Source organism: Heterocephalus glaber, unplaced genomic scaffold, assembly GCF_053883595.1.
Source record: "Heterocephalus glaber isolate CG9 unplaced genomic scaffold, H.glaber_assembly_v1.0 deba00001428, whole genome shotgun sequence".
NCBI lineage: Eukaryota > Metazoa > Chordata > Mammalia > Rodentia > Bathyergidae > Heterocephalus > Heterocephalus glaber.
The window spans coordinates 22,228,417-22,250,360 of NW_028258293.1; the positions used below are offsets into that span (position 1 = coordinate 22,228,417).

The following is a 21,944-nucleotide window of genomic DNA, read 5'->3' on the forward strand; positions in this document are numbered from 1 at the left end:
ATAAAACAGCATGGTACTGGCAAAGAAACAGACCTGAGGATCAGTGGAATAGATTAGAAGATGCAGAAACAACTTCAGACTTACTCAGTCACTTCATCTTTGACAAAGGAGCCAACCACCCTCATTGGAGGAAAGATAGCCTATTTAATGAATGGTGTTGGAAAATCTGGATTTCAACCTGTCAAAGATTAAAACTAGACCCATACCTATCACCATGCACTAAACTAAGATCAAAGTGGATTAAATATCTAAATATTAAGACAGAAACTTTAAACTTGCTGGAAGATAAGTTAGGTAGAACTCTTGAAGATACTGGCATAGGAAAAGACTTTATGTACAAATCCTCAGTAGCACAGGAACTAACACAAAGAATCAACAACTGGGATCTCATCTTATTAAAAAGCTTCTGCATTGCAAGAGAAACCACCAACAGAGCTAAGAGACAACCTACAATGTGGGAAGAAATTTTTAGCAGCTGTACATCAGACAAAAGTCTACTATCAAGAATATATAAAGAATTGAAAAAAATCAGACCTCCCAAATTCAAAGACCCAAGTCAAAAATGAGCATCTGAAATGAACAGACATTTCTCAGACAAACAAGTAAAAGTGGCAAATAAATATATGAAAAAATGTTCAACATCACTGGTCATTCTAGAGTTGCAGATGAAAACAACACTGAGATTCCATCTCACCCCAGAATGAATGGCTGCTATCAAGAAATCAACCAATAACAAATGCTGGTGGGGGTGTGGAGAGAAAGGAACCCTTCTCCATTGTTGGTGGGAGGGTAGACTGGTGCAACCACTTGGAAATCTGTATGGAGATACCTCAAAGAGCTAGGGCTAGAGGTCCCGTTTGATCCAGCTATTCCCCTGCTTGGTATCTTTCCCAAATATTTAAAAGAATCATACTACAGGGCCAGGGATTTAGCTCAGTGGTTCCGCTGTGTGCCTCGCAAGCAGAAGGACTCAAGTTCTGGTACCAAAAAAAAAAAATCATACTACAGAGATATATATGTGCGCTCATATTTATAGTGGCACAATTTGTAATAACTAAAGCTTGGAAACAGCCCAAGTGCCCATCGACTGGAAACTGGATAAAGATATATTTTTTTATAATATGGAGTACTATTCAGCCATAAACAATGAGAAACTAGAGACATCTGTAGCTAAATGGATGTATATTGAGACCATACTCTTAAGTGAAATAAATAGGACACACATGTGTAAATACCGAAGAGTTTCTCTAGTGTGAGAAACTGAAAGTGTAAATAAGGATTAAAATGATTAAAATGCATAATTGATAATTTGAAATAGGAAGAGAAGGTCCAAAGGTGTAAGGGTGGTGAGAGGAAGGGGAAAGGGAAGAAGGGAAAGGAACAATTATGAGAAAAGAAAGAAAATGGAAATGAAATCTATGTAAATAGGGAAGGGTGAGGGGGTGAAGAGTGCACAGGCAATGGGGAAAAAATAAGAACCAAGATACACCATGTATAGGTATAAGAAACCAATGATAAATGTAACCATATTGTATACCTAAAATGTACCAATAGAAGAATTTAAGAAAAAAAACCCAAACTATAAATAAAGAGTGTTATTTAAAATTGAACTTTACATGTCATCCCTCCCCATATTTTTCAAGGTACTTATTAATAGACTGTTTTATATTTATCACTTTACATCTGCCACGTAATACTTCATAAAATGAACAGATATTGAATGAGTAAATCTAATGTTACTATTTTGTATTACAGTATAGTATTCTTTAAACTAAAATATCAAAGTTAAACGTACAACTAATATTTGTCCATGAGATAATTTGTCACATTATATGATCAATAATTTATAAAATAAAAGTAGTCCAATTCTTACATAAAAACTCTGAAAAGGTCATTGAGAATTGACAGAATCCTTGAAGATGAGTTGAATTTGTGGGAAATAACATGACTCAGTGTTCACTGAAGAATATGGTAATGGTCCCTGGTGTATTTGAATTCACATTTGAATCTCTAGAATCTTCAGAGATGTATACCCAAAGGCAAATAATGGAAAAGATAACATAGTTGCTGTATAATAATAAGAGCAGTGCATTTCTTATGGTAAGATGAGTGAATTCTTATTTTAAGAGGTAAGATTTTGGCTTTCATGAATGAATCTGGTTTCTGTATTTCCCTTTACCATTTGAGAAGACTTTATTTTTTGAAGTTGTATCTGTATTCTCAAGCTGCAGCTTAGAAATCAGACAGATATAATCAAGCAGTCAGCAGGTAATAACTTTAGCTAAATTAAGTTTCCACAACTAAGTTACTGTGCATAAACAGACATACGTCCAATTACTAATATTACACATTTACCCATCCATAACACCAAAAGCCTCCATGGCAACAGTGTCTAAACTTACCATGTAGCCACAATTCCAATAAACTCATTAGCTTTGAGGACTTGCTATCAATAAATATCATGTGAAAAAGACCAGGTGAGTAGCCAGGAATTTAGCTCAGTGTTTCTGCCGCCTGCCTTGCAAGTGCAAGTACTCGAGTTCGATCCCTGGTAACACACACACACACATACACGCACACAAAAGACCAGCTGAGATTATTGATCCAAATGCTCTAGTGTCAGAGGCACTAGAAATTTTGAATAAAAGATATATGTAAAACCAAAAGTCTTGGGAGATGAAAGTGAACCTTGTCCCTAGCTAGGGGAATCTTGGTAAATGGATTAACGTTTCAGCCTGAAACTTTATGCAACTGTGTGATATGTTGAAAGCAATATTATCTTATTCCATAAGAAAACATTTTTACTTTAAGAAATGACTTGATGTGTTTGAATAAACATACTTTAATTTTGTTAGGAATACTCATATCATATTTGAATCAATATTTCAAAGTACTTCGTAAAGCAATATTTTAAACCAGAACATTAAAATATTGAATAAATTTACAACAAAGAACTTTATTCCTAACCTTACTTTTAAATTTATTTCTGGTTTATCCTTTTTCTAACAGGAAACTTGTATTTCTCCTTTTAAAAAAAGTGGTGTTTAACGGCAATACTGTAAACCATGTAAACCTAGGCACTGGTTTTATAGGTACTTGTGAGGAAACTGAAAGCTTATACCTGTTGTCTTCCCATTCATAAGTGTATTTAACTTCACTATCATCATTATTGAACTTAATTTAGAGAATAGTAACTAAAGGAATGAACTGAATTAATCCAGACTAGGTACATATTCATTGCTTCCTATGAATCTTAGGACAGTTACCTACCATTTTCAAACTGTTTCCTCATCAATTAATTAGGAATAATAAAGAACTTAATCCTATTTATTAAAAAATAAAGTGAAAGTGTACGTATAGAATGTTTAATTCTGTGCTCACAGTTTAGTAACTACTCAATAACTATTAACTGTTATGTGAGTGGCTATTCAATTCTCAATCGTACAATACTATGGCTATAACTTTTAATTCATTCTGCTATTGTTACAGTTCTTTCTTGTTATGCTCATGTCTCACATTTAAAAATCTTCAGCATTAAAAGCACTTTGGTACACTTAATATAAAGATCCACACTGTGAGCTGGGAGTGGTCGTGTACACCTGTAATCCCAGCACCGAGGGAGGCAGAGACTCAGGATCACAAGTTCAGTCCCCATCTCAGCTGTTTAGCAACTTAGAAAGACCTTGTCTCAAAAATTTTAAAAAAAGGACTGGGGATGTATATCAATGTAAAAACATCCTGAATTTGATATGGAAAAAAGTTATGCATGATGATTCTACTAAAACCAAAAATTTTAAAATATAGAAGTAGTGCTCATTATACACAAATGTATGGATTTTGGGAAGTAGAACATAAAATACAACCCTTGGTACAAATTTTACATGAGTGATACACTTCTATATAATAACCTCCCTGTATATTTTAATGAAAATGAAGTCATCATACTTGCAAAGTTTTTCGTGTTATGTTTGCACCACAAGTTTGTTTTGACAGCAGCTACACTGTCTCATGGATTCACTGATGGATGGGAACTGCACTGCAGTGACAGAGTTCATTTTATTGGGCTTGACAGATGATCCCGTCCTTCAAGTCATCCTCTTCATGATCATCCTGTGCATCTACCTGGTGACCATATCTGGTAATCTCAGCACAATCATTCTCATCAGAGTCTCCTCTCAGCTCCACCATCCCATGTACCTTTTTCTGAGCCATTTGGCTTTTTCTGACATAGGCTATTCATCATCTGTCACACCTAATATGCTTGTAAACTTCCTGGTGGAGACAAACACAATCTCCCACCTTGGATGTGGCATCCAGCTTGGCTCAGCTGTGTTCTTTGGGACATCTGAGTGCTTCCTTCTGGCTGCCATGGCATATGATCGCTTTGTGGCTATCTGCAAACCACTGCTTTACTCAACCAAAATGTCCACACAACTCTGTGTCCAGTTACTTGTAGTGACTTACATAGGTGGTTTTATTAATGCTTCTTCCTTTACTTTTTGCTTCTATTCTTTACTCTTCTGTCGATCAAATGCTGTCAATCACTTTTTCTGTGATTTTGCTCCTTTACTTGAGCTCTCCTCTTCTGATGTCAGTGTCCCTGCAGTTGCTCTCTCATTTTCAGCTGGCTCCATCATCGTGGTCACACTGTTTGTCACAATCATTTCCTACATCTACATCCTCATCACCATCCTGAAGATGCGCTCCACTGAGGGGCGCCACAAAGCCTTCTCCACCTGCACCTCCCACCTCACTGCAGTCACTCTGTTCTATGGGACCATTACCTTCATTTATGTGATGCCCAAGTCCAGCTACTCCACTGACCAGAACAAGGTGGTGTCTGTGTTCTACATGGTGGTGATCCCCATGCTGAACCCCCTCATCTATAGTCTCAGGAACAAGGAGATTAAAGAGGCTTTGAAGAGAGAGCTTGGTAGGAAAATATTTTCTTCGTGACATCTGTTATTTTGTAGGGCTTGATATAGTAATAATATCCCATACATAGAACAATAAAAAGAAGACTGAGTGTCTGTGGTTGAAATATACATGTTTATTATGATTAGCCAGTGTGGATCATTTTAGTAATTGTAGAAGGTAGATTTTTAGAAAAAAATTGTAAATGAAAGGCTTACAATAAATTTAATAATTTATAATTAACAAAAAATTGCTTCACATAAATAATCTGAAATTGAAGTTATATTCAGAGTTTTTCAAAACTAATTATCAGGCCAGGGATTTAGCTCGGTGGTCTGGTGCCTGCCTTAGAAGCGCAAGGTTCCAAATTCAATCCCAGGTACCAAACCAAACCAAACCAAACAAAACACACTAGTTATGTACTGGAAGTTGAGGTTACTATACTTGTCCACTTGCAATAGCAGCTTGTCTGAAAATGTGAAGATTATTAAAGTCATTCAATGAGTATGTTCTGAGAATAAATGACAGAGTAGAACAGGCAGTGAAATTAATGGAGATAGATTTCTTGAGGTACCTGTTGTATGGATTTGTGCACCCATAAAATTGAGGTCTGTTTTCTTGACCTCTGATTCCACTCTTGAGGCCTCCAGAAAGAGTAGGATGACGGGCCGCTTGCTGGGCTGCAGTTTCCTGTCGGGTCTAAAATGGTGACTTCCTTTCTGGGAATGAGCAGGGTTCCTCAACTACTCAGGGAATGAATGGGATAAATTCCTGGACTGACTGACTTGCATTCAGACTGACATCATGCTAAGCAAGCTCAGAGAAGTTAGACTGCTTCACCCCTGAGTATCTTAAGTTGTCTTTATTTGCTGACACCTACATCATTTTTTCTCTCTCCTCTCTCTCTTCATTCTTTAAATTATTTCTCTCCAGAAAGTGGCACCATCATTCATTATATTGATTCAAATCCCGAGTAATTTCTTTCTTTTCTCCCTCTACACTCCTACCAACAATCACACAGTCTCGTGTTTTCTGAATCCAATATTTATGTGCTACTTCTCCAACCTTCATTGTTAGCACTTCTACTTCAAGCAATTCTTTCTTACATTTAGTTCACAATATTACCCCTGTGTTGTTTAATTTTACATATCAACCTGACTAGGGATTAACACCAAAGTGTTTGATTCAGCCTCAATTTAGATGCTGCTTTGAAGGGAGTTTTAAAAGATTGATCACCTTTCAAATTAATGGACACTGAATGAAACCAATTTTCTTCCATAATGTAGATAGTCCTTAACCAATCAACTGAAGGTCTTACAAGTTTCAGGTCCCTTGAAGAGGAATGAATTCTGCTTCCAGACTAGCTTCAGACTCCAGACTGCAACATCAACCCTTGCCAGTATTTTCCATCTGTTCATGTGCCCTGTGGATTTTGGACTTGTCTCCCACAATTATTGTGTAAGACAAATCCTTGAAATTCACCCTATTTCTTTTGGATTGGTGATAGATAGATAGATAGATAGATAGATAGATAGGGGTGTGTACGTCTTTAGAGAGACATAGGTATTGAATATGTGTGCATATTTTCTACATAAACACATATTCTATTGATTCAATTTCCTTAGATAACATAGACAAACACAATCTATAATCAAATTTCTTCTTCTTCCTATTTCTCTTCCAGTTCGTTCTCTGTATGACAACCCTGGCCAGAAATCTAAAAAGATACTTCCTTCCTTAAATCTTCCAAACATCTTAGAATAAATGTAATAATTTTTAACATGTCTTAGAAGGCTCTGAATGTGGCCTTTGTTTTCTTTATACTTCTAATAATTTTTTTTCTTGATCTCTGAGCATACACACTGTGGGAATAAATAATTTGATTTAAAAACTATCCTTATCTATATCCACATTCTTTGTTGCCTCAAGACCCTCTCACATGTGGCTACCTCGATCTTCAATACACTTCTCCCTTCCTCTAGGCAACCCCATTTATGCTATAGGCACAGACCTATGTGTCCTATGACTACTTCTAGGAAGCCTTCTTGAAGCTCCAGACAAAACTAAGGACACCATAACCCTCTTGTAGAACTGTATTTTCTTCAAAATATGCAGTACTTTGGTAGTTACATATCTAGGGTTTATTTGCACAATTCTGGAAGCTTCCTATAGACAGCTAAATAACTTCATATTTTCCTACTATCTAATTTTTATAATTCTGGAGCATAGTAAGTTTCAATACCTATTTCATATGAATGAGTGAAGCAATTTAATAAATAATGGATGGTTGAATGAAAATTTTGCTCTTGTTTGACTATTGAGTCTGCTGGCTTTGAATTCTTACTTTCAGAGAAGGATATGTAAAACAGACACACACAGGGTAAGCAAAAGATCAAGGTCACAAATACTTTTTAAAAAGTTTTACTTCCTTTTAGCCATACACTGTCTGTGGAGGGATGGAACGATGAGCTATTAAAATAACTTCATCCTTTTTCATGAAAAATCATATATAAATATAGTGCAATTTCAGTCAAAATATCAACATCTTTCCTAATGGGGAAAAACTGAAAGTGTTTCCTCTAAAATCAGGAATGACACAAGACTGCTCACTCTCATGACTTCTGTATAATATATTACTTGAAATTTTATCCAGACCAATAATAAAAAAAAGACATAAAGTAAATACTAAGAGAGAAAGAAGAAGTCAAACTATTATTATTTTCATATTATTTTATCCACTTAGAAGATCATTTTTTTTTGGTAGCAGGGATCAAAATCAGGACCTTGTGCTTTGAGGCAGGCATCTGCACCACTGAGCTAAATCCCCGGCCCACTTAGAAGATCTTAAACACTTCATTAGAAGACTTTTAGATATGGTGAAATGGTAAGATAGAATGTCAACATATAAAAATCAATAAATATTCTATATACCAGTAATAAAACTATTAAGAAAGAAATTAGGAAAACAATTTGTGAGATATGAGTTTAATATAGCATAATATAATAAAAATATAATTTAATATAATACAATAAAAATTTTTCTTTGAAAAAATATACTAGCAATGAAAAATGTAAAAATGAAATTAAGCAAAGATATATTATAGAATATAAAATAAGTGTCAGGGATTTAGCTCAGTGTTTCCGCCATCTGCCTCGCAAGTGCAAATTCCCTACTTCCAACCCCAGTACCAAAAACAGCAACAACACCAAAAGAATATAAAATAAAATACCTAGGAAAAATTTAATATAAGTATCACAAAATATATACAGTTAAAATGCTAAAAATGATAAAGCATCTTTAACAAAATGAAAGAATAGCTAAATAAATGGAAAAGTAACTAGAGAATGGATCTGAAGACTTAAAATGACAACATATCTGAAACTGATCAATAGTCAACACAATGCCTCTCAGTGTTCCAGCTGTTTGCCATATAGAAACTGATTGGTTGATCTGAAATTCATATAGAATTGCAAGAAATCCAGAATATTCAAAATATCTTGGAGCTGCAAGAGAAGCTAAAATTTGAGGATTTATAATGCTCAATTTCAAAACTTACTTCAAGGAATAGTTTGAGTATGTCTTGCCCATGAATAGATATGGAAACCAATGAGAGAGAACTGAGGGTCAGTAATTTAATCCATGTCTAGGGTCCTGACATTTATTAAATGGTGCTAGAAAAAATATGCTGGGTCAATTGGATATCCACATGCTAAAGAATGAAGTTGTACTCTTATTGCTCACCATATACAAAAATTAACTCAAAATGGGGGAAATTTGTAACTGTAAAACTCAGAAGAAAACATGAGTTTTGCTCATGCTTCTTCTTTTTCACATTTATCTTCTTTCCTTCTTTGGCTCCTTTCCTTATTTCCTCTCTCCTTCTTCACTTCCTCCTTGCCTCTACCCATCTTTTCTCGTTTCCTTCCACTTCACTGGAGCCTGTCCTGCTTTCCTACATTACCACCCCTTGACATCAGAGTGCAGTGAGGACGTGGACATGAAAACACACTCTCTTCCATGAAAGGAAACATTTAGGAAACTGTACAGATAGGACAGGGCTGAAGGAAGTCAGCATCAATGTCAGTGAAGGTATGAATCGTGACCACTATATCATTCATGGAAAAATACTAAATCTGCTTTTGGGCATGAAAATATATGACAGTGGTTATTGATGGACTCTAATACTTGCATATATATTATCTCTCCCTAAAAAACCAAGAGAACTTGTCAATTTTAGTTACTTTGTGAAAGTCTTCTTCCATCTCCAAAGTCTGCTGAGTTCCAGTTGTGTCCCAATCACTCATTCCCTTGCCTTGTAGACCACCTGTTCTCTTGAAATTGCTAGAAATAAAATGCACAGTTTTCTTCAAGGTAAACCTTTTTTTTCCCATTAAGTTTACTGGTACATTTTAGATATAAAATACAGTTACATTCATCACTGGGGTCTTGTGCCATTACATGAGTATCTTGGTTCTTATTTTTTCCCCTTCCCTTGCACTCCCTTCACCCCCTCCACTCTTCCCTATTTGCAAAGACTTTGTTTCCATTTTTTTCCTTTTCTCATATTTTTTCTTTTCCCTTTTTTCCTTTCCCCTACCCCTCCCACTTCCCCTGCTCCTTTAGACCTTTTCTTCCTGTTACACAGTATCAATTATACATTTTTTAAATTACAATATCAAGATCTAGGAGACATTACCACAGATTTTACAGAATTTAAAAGGATATAGAAAGCATATTACAAAAATCTGTTTTGAAATAAATTTGACAACTTCTAAGAAGTACCTTCAAGGTAAATCTTGCACATGAATATTTTGGAGATGGCAGAGAATAGAATGATATTTCTAATATTCTGAAGTTTAAGAGTGTAAATTGCAAAGAATGATTGGCTATATTTAGATCCTGGCACTATTTAATCTTTTCAAATAATTTTTTTAAAAAAGCTTTCAAAGCTTACTGAAAATTTGAACAATAATGGTATAATAAATTGAACTTTCATTTATTTTTAATTACATAACATGTTTACTTTCCAAATCTGTATGAAATACTTTTATATATAAAATAAATGCAAAAACCACAGTACTACCAAGAGACTCATTTCCCCCATGGCTCTGCTTAGACTATAAAGAACTAGATCTTGCTGCAAATAAAAAAACCTTGGACTTCAAAATTAAGCATTAAAATAATCAAGTGAAATAGTTGAAAATGTCATATAGGGAAATGAAGACTTTAACACTTAGCAGGAGGCATTTGAACGTGTGCAAAATGTGTAGTCAGAGAACATGTAGCTATGTTCCAATTCAGTATTGGACAAAAAATGGGACCTGGAGGCCCCAAAGGCTCTACCACCAGCAATAAACTCCACTTTCAGGCCCTCAGGGCATCTGCTCTCCTCCTTCACTCCAGAGCAGCATGATGCTGCATCACTTTGGATTCTAACTTCTTTGCTGCCTTTTCCCCCTAAGATGTTGTACTTTAATTCTAGCATCGTCTCTCTTCTCCACTCATCAACTTTCCACAGAGTGCATTCTCTGTCTCTTTATCTTAATTAACCTGGTTTTCTGAAAGAAGCGTGTCAGCTTCTCAGCTCTTTTTAAGAGAAGTTGCCCACTCTACTGTTCCACCAGAACTGACACATAATATTGACATGCCCTCAGCTCTTTGCTACACTTATTCATCATCTTCAGGAATAAAACATTCCTCCATTGATACCAGTATTACTCAGATAGGCAACAGTAGACCTTTGCCTCAGAGTCCTAGTCATTTTCTTTTCTTCACTTATTAAAACTTTGCCACAGAACTTTTGTTCATTTTCCCAACTCAGTCCATTGTGTCTGCCTCAGAATTGGTAGCATTGCTCAGTATCTGGAGAACCATTAAAGGATGGATCCTGGAAATATTTAGACCTCCTCATAGGATCTTGTTTCTTCTAAAACCCACTTGAAAACCTCACTACTATGTCTTCAGATTGGAGTGACATACAGCACCTTCTGTCTTTGTGAGTTTAATATTTATAATTATCCAGGTAGTAACTCAGTTTAAGTAGCATTATAGTTATATTTTGAAAAGTAAAACTGAAACTAAACGTATTAATTGAAGCAAATTATAAAACCATGTAGTCTAGGGCCGGGGATTTATCTCAGTGGTTCCAATGCCTGCCTAGCAAGTGCAAGGTTCCAAGTTTGATCCCCAGTACCAAAAAAAAAAAAAAATGACTTCATGTGCTGGGGATTTAGCTCAGTGGTTCTGCTGCCTGCCTCACAAGCGCAAGGACCTGAGTTCAATCCCTAACACCAAAAAAACAAAAACAAAACAAAATACAAACCATGTTCTCTAATTCTTTATTTTGTAACTGAAAAAATAGTTTGTTTTCAGATTTTAAAGATAATTTCCTTAGAGTCTGGATTGTTAAAATGTCTATTTCTTTTGGGGTCATTTTGATAGTTCACTTTTTTCTAGAAATAAATCAATTCCAATCTTGTTTCCATATTTGTTTGAATGGAGTTGGAAAAAATTCTTTTCTTAAACTTCTTTGATTTTTTCTGTATTGCACTTATTCCCTCATTTCAACTCTAAATTTTTTTCTTGGTTATGCTGATCTTCCACTCTGTATTCCTGCTCTCTCTCTTTTCTTCACTTCCCTCTCCCTTTCACTCTAACCAATACTTTCACTCTCTCTTTATTATGAATTTCTTCCTTTAACAAAGGGAATAAATGTTATAAAATATGACATTCTAATACATGTTTTGATTTGTTCACTACATTCATATGTCTGTGTTCCTTCATACATGCTTACATACATACCATTGTGTAATAACATGTTAAAATTCCATCTTGTTTTGTCCTAGGCAAATAGGAAGCCTAGGACACATCAGGCAATTAAACAACACTTTAATTGCCTTTAATACTAAGTAATGACTTTTATTGGAAGTAGTCTACTCTTTTCGCACATTAAATATTCTGAGCTCTTTTATCAGCATTATACTGCCTAGGACTTTCCTCGGGGCCACCTGCATTTCTTTGTTCTGGAGACTATGAACAATGGGGTTAAGCAGAGGAGTCAGCACTGTGTAGGTCACAGCCATCAGTGTATCTTCACTGAATGAGTCAGTGTCACTGTTCTTGGGCCTTAAATAGACAAAGCAAGCAAATCCATAGTGCACGGAGACCACAGTAAAGTGAGAGGAGCAAGTTGAGAAGGCCTTTCTTCTCCCTTTGGCAGAAGGCATCTTCACAACTAAGGACACAATGAAGACATAGGAAATCATAATTAAGATAAAGCTACCCACTAACACAAAGGCAGTGAATGCAAGCAGAACCATTTTCTGAAAAAAAGCATAGTTACAAGCCAGAGAGGCTACAGGTGCAATATCACAAAAAAAGTGCCGAATGGTATTGGAGTCCCAAAAAGACAAGTTGAACACTATGATGACAATGCAGAGAGAAACCAGGAATCCAACCACAGCAGAGGCCATCATGAGCTGAAAGCAGACCTTCAGTGTCATCAGCATGGGATAACTCAGTGGGTTGTGGATAGCGGTGTACCAGTCATAGGATATGGCAGCCAAGATGAAGCAGTTATTGATTTATAAACCAAAGAAGAAAAACATCTGCATGGCACACTCAGGAAGAGAAATGATCTGCTATCTGATAGCAAGTCTGCTAACATTTGAGGGATGATTACCACAGTGGTACAGGTTTCTGAAAAGGAGAGGCCAAAGAGGAAAAAGTACATGCGGGTGTGAAGGTTGTGATTGAGCTTGATGGCCATCACTATGGACACGATTGAGAATAGGATCATCACATGGGAAGAGAAAATCACCACAAAGAGAGGAGTCTGCACTTCTGGGACACAGGCATACCCCCACAGAATGACTGTGTTCACTGTGATGTGATTGTTTATTCTTTTGTGGCAGTATTTTATCCACCCTACCCTCAGTTATATATGTGTTTGAGGTCAAGAATCTGATGGATTATGAAGTGTGTCTACATCAGCCCCTGGGCAAGGGCTACACAAGTCTTAATAATAGAGCCTAAATAAAGGGAATTAAGGGAATTTGGCTGAATTCAATGTCAAGACCAAGAGTAATGAGAAAAAATTTGTATTATGTGAACTTACAAATGATATATTGGGTTCACCTATCCTATGGAAGCTCACTAATTTGGGACCCCTTTATGTCTTCTACAGTCAAAATCTGCATCAGAGACGAAGATACCAAAAATGTGCTTACGTTCTCACCCCAGGAATATCATGAGAAACACCTGTAAAATGTTTATGTGACTTACAGCTGTTATACAGAAATGCTCTACAATGTGGACTAATTTTACAAATTTTTAAAAAGCAGATGTAGACAGAATGTCTTCTGATTCCATAACAGTTGAATGGGAGTTAAGGAAAATTCTTCTGCATGATTTCCAAATACTCTTTCATGTCATCTTGAATGCAGTGTCTATGTGGCTAACCCCGAGTAGATCTGATAAGTGAATTTGCCGTGTTCATTTTTACTGGATTCTAATTAACAACCATCAGAGAAGCCTGGACGATCTTCAATAACTGTCTCCCATGCAGGTGTGGCATGAAGTCAAGAGCACTGTGGACAGATTATCCCACTCCTGGATGGCATGGTTGTATCATGTGGTGGTGAATTCTTCAGCTTTCAGGAAATTCTAAAATGTTTTCTCACTGATGTTCTGGTGGAAATGGCTGCTTTGCAGTATAGCTGGGATAACTTGATTTCATTATATGCAGTTACATTTGTATTTCCATTGGTTCTTAGAATATTCACACTGTGTGAGATGACAACCTGAAAGCGATGACTAATTTCCGTATAGTAAAGTTTGATTTAAAGCAGTTTTCAAAGAAGGAAAAGAAAACAGTACCAAGACATACTTGTGGAAAAGGACTTGGAGAAAGAAAGATGTACTGGAAAGTATTCAGAAGAATATATAAAGCTTCAAGTTTAAAGATAAAAAATAAATACTATTAATTGACTAGCTTATGTATTATGTACTGAATTTCTGAGAGCATATGAAGAGGAAAATTAGGTAACCAGTATTTATTCAACCTCTAAAATGTGCTGGTCCATTTGATGTGTTTGACAGAATTCTCACTAGGAATACCTTTTTAATCTTTCTGATTTCATTCATAAATTCACCTGTGTTTACATCTGGTTGGTTTATGATGATATTTTAGTGCATCCAATTCCATAGTAGTCAGGACAGAGGACTATGTTAGCATTTAGTACACCCCATCTCCCACCAATCTGGTAAGTATAAGTAGGTCAGGACAATTCAATAAAGTGATGTGGCTCTGTCTTCCTCAGGAAGCTTATATGGCTTTTTCTTAGGTGCACTCATTCTTCCAAAATATATAGTTTATTTAGCATTTACTTAATTTGGTTATATAGTAAAGAGTATTGTCTGCCTCTCTCAGTACATATGTAATATGAGTTTTATACATATTATTGAATACTACTTATTTAAATGATAAAGTTTCCCACTCCATCAAGAACAAAAGAAAGACAAAAAGAAAAACAGAAACAGAAACAAAAATGCTACAAATTTTAAGAGTGGTCTTGCAACAGAGGAAAGAAATTTATTCACTGGTGTAGATGATGTTTCATTTTCTATGGCATCATATCACACATTAATATAACTAGATCTCTACTAGGAATATAATGGAATCATAAAGAAACTTCTCAAGAGTTTTATATCCTTGCTCATGTTTGTTTCAAATTTTGACAGACCTTTCCAGGAGGAGAAAATCTACATTTAGAAGAAAATTGTCATATCTAGATATTGAACCTCTCAATGTGATTATGGTCCATCTTATTTCCATTTCTATTGTTGATAATTTTTTCATATACTCCAAGTAAATAGTGATTGGGAATATGTCTGCATGACATTATTCCCATTACATTCTGTCAAATGTTGAGGAACGAAGTTGGAAGGAAATGTTTTCAACCTAGAATCTTGTCATACATTCACTCTCCTTGGGCTATTCCAGTTCTGTAGGCTGAAAGGGACATAATTGATTTATTTCCCTGAATATTCCACTTCACAGTTTTAGCAAACACCTTTTCAGACAGAAAATATTCTTTCAGATAATTGTAGTTTGGCAACTTTCTTTGAGACAGCAGAGTGACCTGTAGAAATTTTAGGCTGTTTCTTGATTTCAGCCATGTTGCAGACAGTTTTGACCCCTTATCATAAGCAAAGTAAGGAGGCTTTTAACCAATGTACATCCCAAGGATCAATCAAATCCACAGCCAACCTGGAACTTCATTCTCCACTACCCCGAACTGAATGACTAATCTGGCAGCTACGACTAATCCCTGCCTATGAGGCAAAATTCCATGTTAGAAATATGATACCTTTGTAACACCGAGTCTTTGGAAAACTACAAAGTGTAGAAAATTATACTTAACTTTTCTCAACAAAAATCATAATGAAACTTTGATTCAGATTTTATAGTATTGGGAAGAGTTATTTGTTTAATTATCTGGAAAGGACATGTATTATTCAATTGCAAATGATAGGAAAAGTTTAAAATTTACATATATTAGAGGTTCATGAGTTTCATGATTTTCAAGTTAGTTTTCCAGGTTTGATAATTATATCTATATCAATATCTATATCTATTATCTATGCATCTATCTGAGAGTAACTTTCTTACTTCTTTCCATCAAAGGAATGCTTGTTGATTTTACAAGTTATTATCATGTAATCATGAAATCAAATGGTTATACTAGGAACCAAGGAAAAAAAAAGGGAAACAAATGAATAATCTAATAGAGAATGGTTTCTACTGAAATCAACATTAAATTATTTATGAAACTATGGAAATTACAGAACCGTTCTAAACATATTTACATATATACACATATATGTGTCTCTCTAATATGTATATATGTGTGGCTTTGGGGGACATCCAGACCCAAACCATGATACCACTTAAATTTCCAAATTGTTTTGAACAGTTGAATAGCCCCTTAAATTGATTTAATTTTCTCTATTGGCATTATATCTTTATTCTTAATTCTGATTTATTGTGTTTGTATTTTCTCCTCTTTCTATTAATTGCAGTAATCAATTCTTTCTCATTCTCTCTTACTTTGCTCCTTCCCCTCCCTTCTTTTTTTTTTTTAAATTAAATTCTTTTATTGGTACATTGTAGGTATACAACACAATTACATTTCTCATTGGGAATTGTACCTTTACATAATGCATCTTGGTTCTTATTTTTTCCCCATTCCTAGACCTCCTTTCCCTCTCCATTCTTTTCTTTCTTATTCCATACTTCTCTTCCAATTATCCCTTATTCCCTACTTCCTATTTTTGCATGATTTTTTTTCTCTTTCTTTCTTACCATCCTCTTTAGTATAATAATTTTCTCTTTCTCTCCAAAGCAGTAATTGTCATAAAAATACAGTGTTCCAAAAACATTTTAATACATTTATATATATGTGTATATGTGTATATAGACAATATTGTATATGTGTATATGTGCATGTACACAATATTATAACTTTTAAAAGCTGCATCCTACTTGGAGGAGAAAAATGGTGAAACCAAGGCATATCTGGCACTTAGACAACACTAACCATTTTGTACAGAAAGTGATGATTTTTATTGGAAATAATTCACTTTTTCCAGTTTCCATTAATGCTAAGTATTTTTTAAATGTTCAGGAATGTTTTATTTGTCAGATGAGAGAAAAATTTAATTATACTGTCTAGTACTTTCCTTAGAGCTATCTGCATCTCTTTGTTCCGTAGGCTGTAAATAATGGGGTTAAGCAGAGGGGTCAGCACTGTGTATGTCACAGCCATCAGCATGTCTTCATGGAAGGAGTCCCTGCTCTTGGGCCTCAGATAGACAAAGCAAGCGAATCCATAGTGTATACACACCACAGTGAGGTGGGAGGAGCAGGTGGAGAAGGCCTTATACCTCCCCTTTGCAGAAGGCATCTTCACAACTATGGACACAATGAAGACATAGGAAATCATAATTAAAATAAAGCTGCCCACCAGCACAAAGGCAGAGAGCACAGAAATAACCATTTCATGATAAGAAGTGTAGTCACATGCAAGGTGAACCACAGGTGAAATGTCACAAAAGAAATGCTGTATGTTGTTGGAGTCACAAAAAGACAAGTTGAATATCATTATGGTGATGCACAAAGAAATCAGGAACCCCAACACTGAGGAGGCCATCACTAGCTGAAAGCAGATCGTTCCTGTTATAAGGGTCTGATAATGCAGTGGATTGTGGATGGCAGTGTAACGGTCATAAGACATGGCAGCCATGATGAAACAGTTGTTGGATGCCAGGCCAAAGAAGAAGAACATCTGTGTGGCACACTCAGGAAGAGAAATGGTCTTTCTCTCTGATAGCAAGTCCACTAACATGCGGGGAATGATAACCATAGTGGTACAGGTTTCAGAACAGGACAGGCTGAATAGGAGAAAGTACATGGGGGTGTGAAGGTTTTGACTGAGCTTGATGGCCAACATTATGGACAGATTTGCTAATAGAATGGTCACATAGGAGAATAAAATCATCACAAAGAGTAGATTCTGTAGTTCTGGGAAACTGGAAAACCCCCACAGAAAGAATGTGCTCACTGTGGTGTGGTTGTTCATCTTTCTGGTGGACACACTCACCTTCTACCAATGACACAGAGATGCTTTTGTCAATACTCTGAGATAATTTTTAAAAGTAGCTTTGTATGGATATGCCCTGAACTTTGATTCTGAATCTCTGAAAAAATGTAAGACAATTCCTAGAGAACTTCAGAAAGAGAGTTAAATGCAACAGACACAAGGAGGAATGATTCTAGTATGAGAATGTGCATAAACACAATATGGCCCTAATATCATTTTGGATTCTACTCACAAATGCACTCTTTACCTCTTTTTGTTCCATTCTGTATCTGCAAGGAAGAGACAAAATAAGAGTAAAAACTCTCACCTGCTGGATTTTGATATGCCACATTTTTCAATTTTTTTAAATCTAATTGTATCTTGGCCCAAAGGAGTGCTTAGTAAACTTTTGATGAAATGAGGAAGATAATTCAATCACTTACATCATTTCAAATTAATATAGCATTTAAAAATTCTGGAGAAATCTGAAAATTTCCAAAAGAAATTTCACATTTCTTCCAATGCAACACTGTCTTTATCTGTACTTCCCACAATTCAGTAGCTCCAAGAATGATATTAGACCAGATAAATTAATCTAGCAAGTTGTAACTCAGATTCCTATCTTTGGTAATAACTGAAGCTTGAAATATACAAAATCAATTGTTCTTAAATTCTAAAAAAATTCCCATTGAAGTTCTTTTCCAAGTACATAAGATGATATAATGAATTAACCTGGAATTATTACGATCTCAAAGATATTGTGTCCTTCCAGAATGGCAAATTTTAGTCATGATTTTCTGATCAACTTTTAAGGTTTTAATAGAACCTCTAAGAACATTTTCTAGCTGGTATATCTAAGTAGTTTGCTTTGTAGTACAGGCCTGAAAAGAATAAAGTTAAGACCTTGAAATGAATTTTGCAAGTCATGTTTCTATTTTGATCTTGAATTAAATATACAACTTATGAAGGAGGTGAAAGCAGAAAACTGATTTGTAGAATCAAATCCATAGAATTTTTATTTAAACTTTGGCCACTGTTAAGTATGAAAGAAAAAAATATGAAGAAGCAAGTGCGGAAAATGAAAGGTTAGAAAAGAAAATCCCTGACTGGTAATCATTTTAAAGAACTTATGCAGATGAAAGTCCAAACAATTACAGTGTTAATTGAAGCATTGCTGTCTTCTATTTGTAGGGCAATTGTGGGTAAAAGAATACAAGTGGAGTCTGGCAAGGTAACCCACACCTACTCAATACTTTTAATGTGCTGGTCAATTTGGAAAATGTGCTACAGTTAGCCACAGCTGCCTCACACATAGCTTATTAGTCTATGTGAAGATTTTGCATTCTGACTTTACAAAGCATGAAACACTACATACAGTGGTTATGTCACTACTGGAGGTCAAACATTCAACATATATTGACTAAAGCCTAATTATTTTCCAGGCAAATTTAGGCATGGGAAACACAGTATAGAACCATATATGTAGGATCCCTGGGATGTGGGAGTGCATAACTACTGTTGTTAGTGAAGTCAAAGAAGCCCTCTCTGAGAAGGTGAAATAAAGTGGAGAGTAGAATGACAAAGTGCAAACAGCACATAATGATAAGGAGAACATCATAGGCACAAGGCATAGGTAACACAAAGCTTCTAAGGTGGACAACAAATATACCCAAGCAAACTTCACCCAAGACACAAATGGCTTATTTTTTCAACCACACTTCAATGACTCTTTACCACAAATGTTTCCCTGGCTATTTACCACTAAGAAAAACATTTTCATTCTTATTGCTTCAGCTACCACTTTTTATGACTCCCCAGTTCTAGTCTTTATTTAAAAAATACTCAAACTTTCTCTGCCACACCTCCAATGCCAGAATACCCCCCAAGTATTCAATGGAAGATTTCTGGAGCAGAACCAACCATCTACTTCCACATAACAGAATTTATTCCTGTGTTTTGTGCTTCCTCATCTAAGTCCTATTCTTCACTTACTACCAAGTTTTTGTGCTGCATCTATGATGATGTTGTCTCTTTTTTTTGGTACCGGAGATTGAACTCGGGTCCTTGTGCTTGTGCAGCAGGCGGCGAAACCACTGAGCTAAATCCCCAGCCCATGTTGTCTCTTGATTGTAGACATCTTTTGTGTCCTCTTTGCTTACAAGCTAGGCAACACTAATAATTTCTAATCTTTATGGCATGTTTCAGCTATAGAGGCTCACATATCCTCATAGCAACCCATCATTTTGTTTTTTAATGAGGAAACTATGGCTCAGAGAGGTACTTGGTTGGCAAAGGTGATACTAGTAGTAAGTGTCCATACACAGCGTATTTACAACAAAGTGTTGACAGTTTACTTGGCTAGGTGACAGACTAGAAGGTCTTCCCAAGAGCAAGGGCCCTAGACTGGGTTCAAAGTCTTGTTTTCCCATCCCCATTTCTTGTTGGTTGCCAACTATTTTTATGTGAGAACCATCCTACTATTTCCCAAATATAAGCATGTCCTCTTTTGGTTTTTTTATTTTGCATGTGGTACTTTTTTCAAACTTGAGATATCTTTTCTTCCTTCTCTTCCTAATAATAACATAGCTTTCTCTAAAAGACAATTAAAACACCACTTCTCCTTGGAAGCCTCCCTAACTTCCCTGGCTGTGTTAGTCATTTCATCTAGATTCACATACCATTTTATTGTGGTGAGTTTTTTTTTTTTTTAAACTTGACTTCAACAATAGACATGGAAAAGACTTGTGTAAACTTTTGTATTCCTCAGCATTTAGCCTAAGCTGAATGAAAGAGGTTGTTTTATGTTTTTTGTTTTCTTCCGGGGATCTAACTCAGAACTTTGTGCTTGCGAGGCAGGTGGTGGTACCACTGAGCTAAATCCCCAGCCACGAAGGAGGTTTTTGACTAAAGTTAGTTCGATGGGTGCAGAAATATTTGAAATCCCATATTCTCCAGAAAGTGTTCTGTGGTTAATGCTTCAGTCCAATTACTAACTCCTCTCCAATACATTGTTTACTTTTCTGCCCTTATTTTACTTGGCTATATACTGAAGGTGATTGGTTGCTCTCTAAACACTTTTTCAGAATCAGGTCACCCAAAAAACGGTGAAGGCAAGAATAAGTGCTTTCTAATTGTTTACTTAATTGAATTTAAGAATTTTTATACAAAAGCCAAAATTTCTCAAAACTCAGTGACTATATAGTCAAAAAAGAAACTATCATTTTTATGTCTACTTTCACTGTGATATACAAATTCACACTCAATGTATAAATGGTCTTCTACCCAGAACATATCAGAATTCTAGGAGAGATTTGTTAAATTAATACATCTCCGTACCCCCATACATAAGCTTCTGGGCTTGACTCTGCTCTCTTTGATATCCCAGTATGAGTGACTTGATCGTTCCCAGTGATTTTGGTTGAAAACTTTTGGGTTTTCTTGTTTTCAGATATGTTGAGGTAAATTCTGCTTCCTTTATCTATTCAAGGACAGCTGTGATAGAAGATATGTCAGTGTGACATTGCTTTCACTGTCCCAGTGACACTGGCAGCCACAGGAGAGAAAGATACCTGGAACATGATGTTAGCTCCTGTTTTCTCCAAGCCTTACCCTCTTTCAACCATTGGTTTTTACCTTGAGATTTGTATTCTGTTCTCTATTTTTAGATCTTTAAATCCTTCCCATTTCAGTTTTCTGGGGTATCTCTCTACCAAGAATAAGACATTCTTAATTTTCAGCTTAGCTGTACCTGTGGTTTCTTCAATACCTTCTAACAGAATCTAAACACCCATGTGTCCTTGATAATTATAAATTATAGTATGATGTTCATTGTAAAGAAAAGAAAGACTCTAAATTCCTACCTTCTAAAGAAGGAGAATCACCTTCCAGTTTCTTAAAAATCATGAGGAAATTAAGCTGTAAGAAGACTTTAGTCTCAAAATTCAGGTGTGGCTTTCTATAGTTCTTCCTGTGATTTTACAAGTCTCTCAATGCAGGGGTAAATTTGAAGGCAATTTTTTCTCTGGGAATGAATGTAATATGTCTCTTACAAATTTAGTCTCCTGTAACATGAGAGGTAGTGTCATCTTCATTTCTTGCGGATGACTCTCAAGATTTTAAAAATTTTAACGTGAGTCCTGGGACCACTGAAGTCTATTATCTTGAGACCTCTGCTTTAGGTGCAAGGAGTCATGCTTTCCATCACTCATTATGATGTTCATAAAATTTTTTTAAAAATCCTCACCCACCATAGGGACTTTTCATTGATGTTTGTTCTTTTTCTTTTAAATACCAGTAGAAATTATTGACATTCAACATGTTAAAAATCTGGGAAGATAGTGGTTCCTACAGGCATATTTACTTCCAGCATAATACCATTCATTTTATAA

The 21,944-nt window shown here is 35.6% G+C and overlaps 1 protein-coding gene and 2 pseudogenes across 1 annotated transcript; 1 reads left to right on the forward strand and 2 right to left on the reverse strand.

Moving 5' to 3' along the window:
• Positions 1-4,008: 4,008 nt before the first annotated feature.
• On the forward strand, positions 4,009-4,980 carry LOC147828010 (olfactory receptor 5P76-like; annotated as a pseudogene).
• A 6,867-nt stretch (positions 4,981-11,847) lies between these two features.
• Positions 11,848-15,094, reverse strand: LOC147828011 (olfactory receptor 10J4-like; annotated as a pseudogene).
• A 1,496-nt stretch (positions 15,095-16,590) lies between these two features.
• LOC106007660 (olfactory receptor 10T2-like) lies at positions 16,591-17,556 on the reverse strand. Its single transcript, XM_013064948.2, has one exon. It carries the CDS (start codon positions 17,554-17,556, stop codon positions 16,591-16,593), a length of 966 nt encoding a protein of 321 aa, XP_012920402.2.
• Positions 17,557-21,944: the final 4,388 nt, after the last annotated feature.